Source organism: Piliocolobus tephrosceles, chromosome 10 (genome assembly GCF_002776525.5).
Source record: "Piliocolobus tephrosceles isolate RC106 chromosome 10, ASM277652v3, whole genome shotgun sequence".
In the NCBI taxonomy this organism is placed as follows: domain Eukaryota; kingdom Metazoa; phylum Chordata; class Mammalia; order Primates; family Cercopithecidae; genus Piliocolobus; species Piliocolobus tephrosceles.
The window spans coordinates 66,003,251-66,016,750 of NC_045443.1; the positions used below are offsets into that span (position 1 = coordinate 66,003,251).

General features: G+C 43.1%; 1 protein-coding gene across 2 annotated transcripts in view; it reads left to right on the plus strand.

The window, feature by feature from the left end:
* Window positions 1-4,839: 4,839 nt before the first annotated feature.
* The window catches only part of NUP107 (nucleoporin 107), a 57,161-nt gene continuing 48,500 nt past the window's right edge, over window positions 4,840-13,500 (plus strand). Inside the window, exons 1-5 of one of the 2 annotated variants that reach the window (XM_023195340.1) lie at window positions 4,840-4,977; window positions 6,959-7,050; window positions 7,869-7,955; window positions 8,935-9,050; window positions 10,588-10,732. In XM_023195340.1, the coding sequence (XP_023051108.1) occupies window positions 4,970-4,977; window positions 6,959-7,050; window positions 7,869-7,955; window positions 8,935-9,050; window positions 10,588-10,732 (448 nt within the window). In that variant the 5' untranslated portion in view covers window positions 4,840-4,969. Of the gene's footprint in view, window positions 4,978-6,958; window positions 7,051-7,868; window positions 7,956-8,906; window positions 9,051-10,587; window positions 10,733-13,500 lie in introns of those variants that run through there. The other variant, XM_023195341.1, reaches the window with a different exon arrangement.

A 13,500-nucleotide genomic window follows, 5' to 3' on the forward strand; every position in this document is an offset into this window, starting at 1 on the left:
GCCCAGAAGTCCCAGATAAACCTGAACAACACAGTGAGACTTCATTTCTACAAAATCATAAATTTAAAAAATTAGCATGGCCGGGCGCAGTGGCTCAAGCCTGTAATCCCAGCACTTTGGGAGGCTGAGACGGGCGGATCACGAGGTCAGGAGATCGAGACCATCCTGGCTAACATGGTGAAACCCCGTCTCTACTAAAAAAATACAAAAAAAAAAAAACTAGCCGGGCGAGGTGGTGGGCGCCTGTAGTCCCAGCTACTCAGGAGGCTGAGGCAGGAGAATGGCATAAACCCAGGAGGCGGAGCTTGCAGTGAGCTGAGATCCGGCCACTGCACTCCAGCCCAGGCGACAGAGCGAGACTCCGTCTCAAAAAAAAAAAAAAAAAAATTAGCAATTAGCTAGGGGTGGGGTGGTAGAGCGTGTCTGTAGTCCCAAGTACTCAGGAGGCTGAGGTGGGACGATTGCTTGAGCCCAGAAGATTGAGGCTATAGTGACCCAAGATAGCGCCACTGAACTCCAGCATGAGTGATCCAAAGAGGCTGTTTCTTTCTTTCTTTTTTTTTTTTTTTTGAGACGGAGTGTCGCTGTCTCGCCCAGGCTAGAGTGCAATGGCGAGGTGTTGGCTCACTGCAACCTCCGCCTCCCGGGTTCAAGTGATTCTCCTGCCTCAGCCTCCGGAGTAGCTGGGATTACAGGGGTCCGTCACCATGCCTGGCTAATGTTTGTATTTTTAGTACAGATAGGGTTTCACCATGTTGGCCAGGATGATCTTGAACTGCTGACCTAATCCCAAAGTGCTGGGATTACAGGCGTGATCCACTGCACCCAGCTCAAAGAGCTGTTTCAAAAAAAAAATTGGGGTGGGGCGGTGGGGGTGCAAATAATGATATTTGATGCCTCAGCTGTTGGGGATAAGGAAGGTGAAGGATGCTCCGGAGTGAACAGCTGGAGTTTGAGTGCCTCTGGGAAAGACACCTCCTGGCCTTCAGCTCCTGAGGAGCTGTGCTTTACCAGACCTTTTCTCCAGTTTCTTAACAACTTCAAGAGCTCCTGATGTGTTTCCAGTAAATTCCCTTTTAAGTTAACCATAGTCAATTTCTGTCATTGCAACCAAGAAAACTAAACATAAAGCTACCATGTATACAATATACACCACACAAGAAATTTATTTCATATCCTTTTAAGGTAATGAAATGAATATGTTTTGAAATTTTGGCGGGGGTGGTATGGTGTTTATGTCTAATTAAATGTGTTAAAAGTGAAACCCAGTGCACTTTCTTTACATATTAACTGCCCCCAATTGCTCTTCTTTTTTATTGTGTGCTTCAGGGTCAATCACCTCAAGTACTCTTCAAGTATATTACATGACTAAAACTCATTGGAATTCAATTGCTGAGGGACACAGAGCAAGAACATGAACCACAGATCACACTTTGAATAAACTTGCCCCAGCACTGACAAAAATCATTAGGACTACATTTCACTTTCCATAAGAAAAAGTGAACTTTTGTATAGGAGAATTAAGAGGTTGGGAGAATAAGACCATGCCAGGGCATAATTCTTCAGAAAGGTTATTAAAGGAGAAAAGTAACATTTCAATGACCTGCTATGTACAGTATACATTTGCTGTTTCTCTCTTTGGTTTTTTTTTTTTTTCTTTTTTTTGAGACAGGATCTCACTTTGTCACCCAGGCTGGAGTGCAGTGGCATGATCATAGCTCATTGCAGTCTCGGCCTGCCAGGATCAAGTGATCCTCCTGCCTCAGCCTCCCAAGTAGCTGGGACCACAGGCACGTGACCACACCTGGCTAATTTTTAAAATTTATTTGAGAGACAGGGACTCCCTATGACATCTTGTTTAATCCTTACGACACCCCCGTGACAAAGGTATTGTTTTCTCCATTCTACAGATGAGGAAACTGCAGGTGCAGGGGACTTGAGCCTAGATGGAGCCCAAAGCAATGTTTTTATCAAAATGCCATGTTGTCTGAGAGGGGATAATAAGGTATGAAGAGGCCTTTCAGAGAACTATGCTTCTCAAAATTATAGCAGAACATAAATGGCTAAGGCAAAACTTCCACTGATTTCCTCTTTCCCAGCTGAAACCATAGAGGGTATTGAAGACAAGAAAAAGAAGATTCCTGCTGTGCCAGAAACCCTTTAAAAATGTGAGGGAAGGCTGGGCGCGGTGGCTCAAGCCTGTAATCCCAGCACTTTGGGAGGCTGAGATGGGTGGATCACGAGGTCAGGAGATGGAGACCATCCTGGCTAATACGGTGAAACCCTGTCTCTACTAAAAAATACAAAAAACTAGCCGGGTGAGGTGGCGGGCGCCTGTAGTCCCAGCTACTTGGGAGGCTGAGGCAGGAGAATGGCGTAAATCCGGGGGACGGAGCTTGCAGTGAGCTGAGATCCGGCCACTGCACTCCAGCTTGGGCGACAGAGCGAGACTCTGTCTCAAAAAAAAAAGAAAAAAGAAAAAGAAGATTCCTGCTGTGCCAGAAACCCTTTAAAAATGTGAGGGAAGGCTGGGCACGGTGGTTCACGCCTGTAATCCCAGCACTTTGGGAGGCCGAAGAGGGCAGATCGCAAGGTCAGGAGTTTGAGACCAGTCTGGCCAGCATGGCGAAACCCTGTCTCTACCAAAAATACAAACATTAGCTGGGCATGGTGGTGCGCGCCTGTCATCCCACCTACTTGGGAGGCTGATGTAGGAGAATTTTTTGAACCGGGGAGGCAGAGGTTGCAGTGAGCCAAGACTGCACCACTGCACTCCAGCCTGGGCGACAGGGCAAGACTCTATCTCAAAAAAATAAAAACAAATAAATAAAACACATGAAGGAATTTCACAGAGCTGAAGGTCAAGTGCCTGAGAAAGACGTTTACTCACAAAATGCTTGGAAAAGAAAGGAGAAGGCCAGACGCAGTGGCTCACACCTGTAATCCCAGCACTTTGGGAGGCTGGGGCAGGCGAATCACCTGAGGTCAGGAGTTCGAGACCAGCCTGGACAACATGGTGAAACCCCGTCTCTACTAAAAATACGAAATTAGCTGGGCGTGGTGGCAGGCACCTGTAATCCCAGCTACTCAGGAGGCTGAGGCAGGAGAATCGCTTGAACCAAGGAGACAGAGGTTGCAGTGAGCCAAGATGGCACCACTGCACTCCAGCCTGAGCAATGGAATGAGACTCCATTTCAAAAAAAAAAAAGAAAGAAAAAAGAAAAGCAAGGAGAAAGCTACATCTATGAAAAAGCTAAGCACTGTCAGATGTGGTGGCTAACCCCTGTAATCCCAGCACTTTGGGAGGCCCAGGCAAGAGGATGGCTTGAGCCTAAGAGTTTGAGACCAGCCTGGGCAACAACATAAGATCCCATCTCTCCAAAATATTTTTAAAAAACAGGGTCGGGGGGCAGGCATGGTGGTGCATGCCTGTGGTCCCAGCAACCTCAGGTACTAGGGAGGCTGAGGTAGAAGGATTGCTAGAGCCTAGGAGGTCAAGGCTGCAGTGAGCCATGACTGTGCCACTGCACTTGAGCCAGGACAATAGAGCAAGACCCTGTCTCAAAAAAAAAAAAAAACAAAGAAGGAAGGAAGGAAGGAAACATAATTTAAAAAATCAAGTCCATAAAAAAGCAAGCAAGAAGAAGAAAAAAAAAAAGCTCAGCACTGTCACAAGGAATATATGACAAGAAAGGCTGACAATTTCTATATACCTGTGAAATCCAAATTGTCACTTGCCTTAAGGTATCAATGGTGTGAGCCCAAAAGTCTGTCGCAACCTCTTCACTCTCCCCAGATCTTCCATGGCACCTCTGTTAAACTCAACAAGGCTTCAATTAACATGCTGAGGATTGTGGAACCATACATCGCATAGAGTACCTGAACCTGAAATCAATAAATGAACTGATCTACAAATTGGTTATGGCAAAACCAATAAACAAATTACCTTAACAGATAACTCTTTGATTAATAGATTTCTTGATAAATATGGCATCATCTGACTGGAGAATCTGATTCATGAGATCTATGCTATTGAAAAACTCTTCAAGTTCCTGTGATCCTTCAAATTATCTTCTCCACGAGGGAGAATGAAGGACTACCTATTCTATATTACTAAAAGGTACAAATGCCAGCAACAGAAAAGGCCATATCAACAGGCTTATTAAACGGATAAACTGAAGCATCTAACGTTATTTTTGTAATCCGGTCAGTTAACAGCCAGTTACTACTTTCAAACTGGAAAAAACAAAAACAAAAACAAAAATGTGACTGACTCCTTCAAGACCAAAATATACCACTTTTTGCCTAGACGACACTTTGAAATAGAGGGCAATACCATCATGTTTTACGCTTGCCTTTCTACTTTTTAATACAGGTGAACTGTTTCTCCTTAATAGGAAAGAATACCATGTAGAGAACAAATAGCAGTTACGGAAAATAGTTTCAAAAACTGCAGGGGGCTAGAGAACAAAGGACTGAGTGTAGGGAGAGAGATAAGAGATTCCCGAGGTGTGGGGCAGAGCCCACGCATCTGAATTCCAAGAACAGGCGCTTTCTGACAGAAAATACCAGGAAATGACTTCACGTTTTTCCAGACTATCAACATGCTTCATTTTTCCCAGTAGGAGAACCCAGGGCCTGTTCCACGCCCACAGACTTTGGTCAGGCAAAGCGGCCGCAAGGCGTCTGGGCTAAACACAACCAGCTCCCGCCCCCGGTCCTGTCTGGTCGAGCCAGGCACACATTGGCAAACTTTTGCGCCTGCGCCCACCGGGCCTGCACCTGCAGGCTGAAGTCGCGCATGCGCTAGATGGGAACGTCGTTTCTTCTCCCTTACCCCTTTTCTGTGGGGCTGTTTTAGGGAGAGACTGCTTCCGGGTCGAAGGGCTTGCTTCCGGAGAGCGGGAAGGCTAAAACGCGGTAGCTGAACTGGAGCCAACGTTTATTCTGTGTGGAAAAGGCTTTAGCCATGGACAGGTCAGTTCTGATGATGGCAGCTGAGCCCAAAGCCTTGCCCCTCTCGCCTGTTGGCGAAACGAAATAGGTGAAACTAGACTCCCAGAAGAAGCCAAGGAGGTCCCGGGTGCTTCCCCTAAGACTCCTTCCCCACGCCGGGAAATTTGGCTACAAATGGGGAAAGGCCGCTTGGCCTGCGTCGGGGTGGGGTACGGATCATAATGGTCCCCTACATTCCCACTACGTTCTGCGATCTATTCGGCGCTTTGGGGCAGCAACGCTGATCGCTCCTGGGGTGGGCGGGGTAGGTAGCCCGGCGTTCGAAATGCTAAGTGACCAGCCGCTGATCGCTCCTGGGGTGGGCGGGGTAGGTAGCCCGGCGTTCGAAATCCTAAGTGACCAGCCTGAGATCACAAAGCTAGTCAGTGAAGATACTGGGATCTCAGCTCAGACTTTCTGATTACAAGTGCCAGCATCAGATACTGAGTTCCCTCTATGATCTGGGTACTGTGCTAGCCGCCTGCAACAAAGATCAGTTATTCAAGATCCTTCACCTCGGGGAATTAGTTGTGTAGTGGAGACAACCAAGCAGTATAAAGTGATAAGTGTTTGGGGGCGATTAAGTCTCCCTGTCTATCAGAAAGACCTCTCAAGAAAGGTAACTTTCTAGCTGGGCTTTGCATAATAATAGTACATTATTCGTACTCCAAACATTGAGTACCTACTATGTGACTGCCATTGTTGCCTTTCAATATATATTATCAGTTTATTTAATCTTCAGAACAAGAACAATCCTATGAGGATAGGTACTGTTATCCCTTTTTCATATATAATACTGAGACTAAAAGAGGTTAAGGAACTTGCTGAAAGTTGGGAAGCTAATAAATACAAGAACCAAATTGCCAACCTGCCTCTGTGAGTCTCCAGCCTACCTGAGGCTCTTTGAGGAGTAATTAGTTGTTGACCAGGTGCCCAAGGGGGCAAATGTAGGTCTTTGTAAAAGAAACATATTCAAAGGTGCTGGGATATGAAAAACAAAAATACATGTAGCTCAGTGGTCACATGCAGTATATGTTTAAAGTGATGTTTGTGGCTGAATAGAAGACTGAACGCCTAAACTGGGGTCACATTGTAAATACCATTTTAGGAAATTTGCACTTCTATAAACCAGAGAGAGCTATCTGAAGGTTTTGTTTTGTTTTGTTTTTAAATTTTAATTATTAAACGTTTAAAATTGTTTCTATGTGGTTGTTTACCATACTTTCCTCCTGAAGGAATATCTGAAGGTTTTAAGTGGAGGAAAAGCATATTAGATTCTTGTCTTAAACACAGGCCTTTTAGTCCACACAATTTAGTTTCTAGACCTTTGAGTGAAACTGACAGAGAGTGTTGTGATGGGACAGGAGACCTCTTCGGTTGAAATAACTTGAAGGGTCATTTTGCTACAATTTACCAGAATTCTTGTACTTACTCTTCTATCTCACAAGCTCTGTTTGTTGTTGTAGTTGTATCTCACAAGCTCTGGTTGTTGTTGTTGTCTGGTGGTGGTTGTTGTCTGGTTGTTGTTGTTGTTTGTTTTTTAATAGTACCCATGGTTTAAAGCATTTTGGATTCTGCAGAAAATCTTTTAAGAGAGAATTCCTGCAATTAGGTAACTCCTCAATCCAGCAAGGGAAATAAGATTCACTTTTATGAAGCAATTACCTAAAACAGTGTTATAATATAGATTCCAAGTGTTGAAATAATTCCTTAGGAAAAAAGAACATAGTGAGTACTAGAAAGTCAGAGAAGTCTTTGTGCAGGTAAGATTTGAGTAAGACTTTGAAGAATAAGCAGGATTTGGAGCCACGAGTGCATTCTCAGCAAAAGATCCAAGACTTGGCTACTGGAATGACCTATATCTTAACTCACTCAGGGTCCTTTACTCCAGCTGTGATGATAAAATTCTTTACAAATGCTATATTCTCGTTTCACTTATATAAGCTTGATTATACTACTTTAGGAGTGGCTTTGGAGATATATCATCCCCTGTAATCCGGGAGGCAGAGGTGACACGAACTGCACGGAAACAGAGTGCTCAAAAAAGAGTTTTAAGTATCCTTTGCGATTTAAGCATCATTATAAAAATTGTAACATGTTTGGAATCAGTGTTGTAGAATTTTCTTTTTATAAGAGTATTAAGTATTAGCTATAATAAAATCCTGTAGAAATTTTTTTCACTCCACAGAGCTGTCATTAGGTAAATATAATGCAAAAATTTAATAAGATTTTATTTCCTTAAAAATAAAGATATTTCTTACTGCTGACATCATATTGTGGTTAGCTTCTGCTGAGATTTTTATTATTTGAAAACTGACTAAAAATATTTAGTTCAGTGTGTAGTTATCTAAGACTGACGTCTGAGAATTTATTTATTTATTTATTATTATTATTATTTTTTTTTTTGAGACGGAGTCTTGCTCTGTTGCCCAGGCTGGAGTGCAGTGGCTGGATCTCAGCTCACTGCAAGCTCCGCCTCCTGGGTTCACGCCATTCTCCTGCCTCAGCCTCCTGAATAGCTGGGACTACAGGCGCCCGCCACCACGCCTGGCTAGTTTTTTGTATTTTTTAGTAGAGACGGGGTTTCACCGTGTTAGCCAGGATGGTCTCCATCTCCTGACCTCATGATCCGCCCGTCTCGGCCTCCCAAAGTGCTGGGATTACAGGCTTGAGCCACCGCGCCCGGCCTGACGTCTGAGAATTTAAATGGCAGAAGGAATGAGTTATTTACCCTTTGCATTGAAAAATGGTAGCCGTAAAATACCTTGTTCTTGAAAAATGTATTCACATAATTTGTATAGTAAAAAGATGGTTAATTCTCATTTTAATGATCTCTTTTCTACATGGAAAACTTTTCTTAACTCATTGTACAGTTCAGGCATCTCAAGATGAAAATTTTGGTAATACTACACCAAGAAACCAGGTTATCCCTCGAACTCCTAGCTCATTTCGACAGCCTTGTAAGACTTTTTTGCTTCTAAAGCATTTAATAATAATGATAATTATAATAGCAACTAACATTTATTGTAACATAATAAGTATAGTATTTGGTTACAATATCAATAAACACTAATAATAATCATTGCAGTTATTTGTTTGAACTCTTGCCATGTACAAGGTACTGTACTTTCCATAAACACACAGTAACTATGACGTAGGTATCGTTAGCTCTATTTTACCGAAACTGAACGTGAGACTTAGAGAAGTTAACTAATATAGGCAATAAGTATGTAAATAGGCTGGATGCAGTGGCCCATGCCTATAATCTCAACAGTTTGGGAGGCCAAGGTGGGCGGATCACTTAAGGCCAGGAGTTCAAGACTAGCGTGGCCAACATGGTGAAACCCTGTCTCTACTAAAAATACAAAAATTAGCTGGCGTGGTGGCGCATGCCCGTAATCCTAGCTACTCAGGAGGCTGAGGCAGGAGAATTGCTTGAACCCAGGAGGCAGAGGTTGCAGTGAGCTGAGATTGTGCCACTGTACTCCAGCTGGGGCAACAGAACAAGACTCTATCTCAGGAAAAAAAAAAAACAAGTATGTAAATAACGGAACTGGGATTCAAACAATGATCTGTTTACTCCAAAGTTTATGCCCACTGTACTACACTGCCTTGGTATGCCTTATAAAATTAAAATATGAAGAATCCATTGACTGATTAGTGGCTTTAACTGCTCAGTTATGCTATAATGAAAGCATCTGTAATTGCAGTAAGATTTTTCCTGTTAGGCTCAGTAGTACTTACAGCTCAAATTTAGAAAAATAAGTTAAATCCTTGTATCATGAAAAAGTTAACATTTAAAGTATTTATTTGGTTAGAGTCTAAAGTATTTATTTGGTTAGAGTACAGTAAAAATTTATTCTTCATTGTTTGTTTGCTTTGTTTTGATAATGAATGCTCACACACTTTAGGTTCTTTCTACCAACCTTTTGTTTATAGTTACCCCAACAAGCCGAAGCTTACTAAGGCAGCCAGATATTTCCTGCATTCTTGGAACAGGAGGGAGGTCGCCCCGACTTACACAGTCTTCAGGGTTCTTCGGAAATCTCTCCATGGTATGTAGAAAAATAGGACTAAGAACTCCTTTTGGGTCGAGTGTGGTGGCTCACACCTGTAATCTCAGCACCCCCTGAACTCCTGACCTCAAGTGATTCTCCCGCCTTGGCTTCCCAGAGGTCAGGAGTTTGAGACCAGCCTGGCTAGCATGATGAAACCCTGTCTCTACTAAAAATAAAAAAATTAGCTGGGAGTGGTGGTTTACGCCTGTAATCCCAGCTACTCGGGAGGCTGAGGTGTGAGAATTGCTTGAATCCAGGAGGCAGAGGTTGCAGTGACCTGTGATTGCAAAAGAAAAAAAAAAAAGAGAAAAAAGAACTTCTCCCTTTTTATAAAAGTGTAACATTTGATATAAAAGCCTTTTAATGAATATTGAGTCAGAATCATCATAAAAGTAACTTTAGGTTATATGGATTGAAATAATTAATTAGACATTAAAAAAACTGAAAACCTTATGCATCTGATATCACAGATGGAAACTGTGACACCAGCAACCTTTAGATGCAAATAAGATGTTTTAATCTGTCAGTTTGCTGACCAGAAGAAATACATGCTGTGGTTGGTTGCTGATGGCTATAAAATCTGATCCCCGTTTTGAAGCATACAAGAGTAGGAATCAGAGGGTAATAGATGCAGAGTATCATAAGGAAGAGATAAAATGTATTAAAAAGGATAAAAGAGAAAATTGGAAAAGGTAGATGAGATACTCTTTAGGAATCACTATGGAACAGTATTGAAAATAGCAAAAGAAATGTTATGTAAGCTGTGATGCAGAATGACTTCACCTAAGTACTAAAAGTACACTATAGGCTGGGTGTGGTGGCTCATGCCTGTAATCCCAGCACTTTGGGAGGCCGAGGCAGGTGGATCACGAGGTCAGGAGATCGAGACCATCCTGGCGAACACGATGAAACCCCGTCTCTACTAAAAATACAAAAGAATTAGCCAGGCACAGTGGCGGGCACCTGTAGTCCCAGCTTCTTGGGAGGCTGAGGCAGGAGAATGGCATGAACCCAGGAGGTGGTAGAGCTTGTAGTGAGCGGAGATCGCGCCACTGCACTCCAGCCTGGGCGACAGACAGAGCGAGACTCTGTCTCAAAAAAAAAAAAAAAAAATACACTATAGCAGCCAGGCATGGTGGCTCACATCCGTAATCCCAGCATTTTGGGAGGCTGAGGCAGGTGGATCACAGGAGGCCAGGAGTTTGAGACTAGCCTGGCCAACATGGTGAAACCCTGTCCCTACTAAAAATACAAAAATTAGCCAGGCATGGTAGCACATGCCTGTAGTCCCAGCTACTTGGGAGGCTGAAGTGGGAGGATGGCTTGAGCCTGAGAGGCAAATGTTGCATTGAGCTGTGATCGTGCCACTGCACTCCAGCCTGGGCAACAGATCCAGACCTTATCTCAAGAAAAAAAAAAAAAAACCACATACATACATATAATTTTTAGAAATCTTACTTGCTTTTAAAGTATCCACTCAGTGACAATAACTCCATCACTTTTCTGTATTTTTACTTTTTTGTTTTTTTTTAAGGTTACCAATCTGGATGACAGTAACTGGGCAGCTGCATTTTCATCACAGCGTTCCGGGCTCTTCACAAACACAGAGCCTCACAGTGTAACAGAAGATGTAACTATCAGTGCTGTTATGTTACGTGAGGATGATCCTGGAGAAGCTGGTAAAATGTCTTTGAGCTTTGTGACAAGTAGCTTTTCACTTCACTAAGATCAAGGAAATCATCTCTTCCTGTTTCTGAACAGCATTATGTTTTTTTCTTTCTTTTTTTTTTCCCCCTTTTTTTGGAGACGGAGTCTTGCTCAGTCGCCCAGGCTGGAGTGCGGTGGCGCGATCTCGGCTCGCTGCAAGCTCCACTTCCCGAGTTCACGCCATTCTCCTGCCTCAGCCTCCCCAGCCTCCCCAGTAGCTGGGACTACAGGTGTCCGCCACCACACCCAGCTAATTTTTTTTGTATTTTTAGTAGAGACGGGGTTTCACCACGTTAGCCAGGATGGTCTCGATCTCCTGACCTCGTGATCTGTCTGTCTCGGCCTCCCAAAGTGCTGGGATTACAGGTGTGAGCCACCGTGCCTGGCCATGTTTTTCTCTTTCTTTTCTTTCTTTCTGGCTTTTTTTCCTGAGAGAGTAGCTTAAACAACAAATTTTTGTATGTGTGTTTTTTGAGACAAGAATCTCACTCTGTTGCCGGGTGTGGTGGCTCATGCCTATAATCCTAGCACTTTGGGAGGCTGAGGTGGGCGGATCACGAGGTCAGGAGTTCAAGACCAGTCTGGCCAACATGGTGAAACCCCGTCTCCACTAAAAATACAAAATTTAGTTGGGTATTGTGGCGCACGCTTGTAATACCAGCTACTGGAGAGGCTGAGGCAGGAGAATCACTTGAACCGGGAGGCGGAGGTCACAGTGAACTGAGATTGTGCCATTGCACTCCAACCTGGGCTACAGAACGAGACTCCATCAAAAAAAAAAAAAAAATCTCACCCTGTCACCCAGGCTACATGCAGTGGCACAAGCATGGCTCACTGCAGCCTTAACTTCCCAGGCTTAAGCAATTCTGCAGCCTCAGCCTCCTAAGTAGTTGGGACTGCAGGCATGTACCACCATGCCCAGATAATTTTTTTTTTTTTTTTTTTTTTTTTGAGATGGAGTCTCACTGTGTCGCCCAGGCTGGAGTGCAGTAATGGGATCTTGGTTCACTGCAACATCCGCCTCCCAGGTTTAAGTGATTCTCCTGTCTCAGTCTCCTGAGTAGATGGGATTATAGGCACGTGCTACCACACCCGGCTGTTTTTTGTATTTTTAGTAGAAATGGGGTTTCGCCATGTTGGCCAGGCTGGTCTCAAACCCCTGACCGTGGGTGATCCACCTCAGTCTCCTGCCTCAGTCTCCCGAGTAGCTGAGATTACAGGTGCCCACCACCACACCTGGCTAATTTTTGTATTTTTAGTAGAGAGGGGTTTCACCATGTTGGCCAGGCTGATCTCGAACTCTGACCTCAAGTGATCCACCCTCCTCAGCCTCCCAAAGTGCTGGGATTACAGGTGTAAGCCACTGTGCCCAACCTAATTTTTTATTTCTTTGTAGAGACAGGGTCTCACTATGTTGCCCAGGCTGCTCTCAAACTCCTGGACACAAGTGATCCTACCACCTCAGCCTCTCAAAGTGCTGGGATTATAGGCAACAACAGAAATTTATTTTCTCACAATTCTGGAGGCTAGATGTCTGAGGTAAAGGTCTTGGCAGGGTTGGTTTTCTCTGAAGCCTCTTCTCTTAGCTTACAGATGACTCTCTTCCTCCTGTGTCTTCATGTGGTCTGCTGTCTATAATATATTTTTCATTAAGCTAATTAGTTGTGGTTATGGCTACGGTGTTTAATACAGTATCACTAGAAGGTTGAGAACCTCACCTTAGTTCTCAATCAGAGCAGCATCTTGCCATTTTATCTTTTAATGTAAATAGCAGCCAGTTAGACAAGTCTCATATTGTAATTTTTTTCTTATTTGTGCTGTTGAAAGTGCATCTCTTTCTTTGGTTTAGTTCTTAATCTAACATTGTTGATGTGTTTTGTTTTGTCCTGGACCCTAATACTGTTATTTTTTTTCAGATAGTGTTATGACCACTGTACAAGCATTAACTCATGTAATCCTTACGGTGGTCCATTAAATAGGTACAATAATTATTCCCGTTTTAGAGAAAAGGAAACTACTGCTCAAAGTGGTTAAGTAACTTACCTCAAACCACCTGGCTAGGAAGTGGTGGTATCAGGATTTGAAACTAAGCAGTTCTGCTCCAGAGCCCTGCTCTTAACACTTTGGTAACTGCTACTTTCTTGTAGTATCTGTCAAAAATAGGTACTCATATTAAGTGACTCAAAATACTTTCTACTTAGGCCAAGTGCCTGTATTTTCCCAGAGTGGAACATGCCATTTAGTATGTATTATAACTTTCTTGACTACTTTGTAATGGTGTGCTTAAAATACAATTCAGGTATTTTTAAATCTGGCTCAATTTCTTAAGTAATTGTTTATAAAATAAGTAGTATATCTTTGAGATCTTAAAAGACCTTTATCAAAATAAAAAAATAGATAAATTGGGCTACATCAAAATTTTAAACTTCTGTGCATGAAAGGATACAATCAGCAAAGTGAAAAGGCAACCCACAGAATGAGAGAAAATATTTGCACATCATATCTGATTGGGGTTAATATACAAAATGTATGAAAAACTGCTACAACTCAACAACAAAAAAATCAACCCAATTTAAAAATGAGTGCAGAAATAGAATAGACACAGGCTGGATGCAGTGGCTGATGCCTGTAATCCCAGCAATTTGGGAGGCTGAGGCGGGTGGATCACCTGAGGTTGGGAGTTCAAGACCAGCCTGACCAGCATGGAGAAACCTTGTCTCTACTAAAGATACAAAATTAG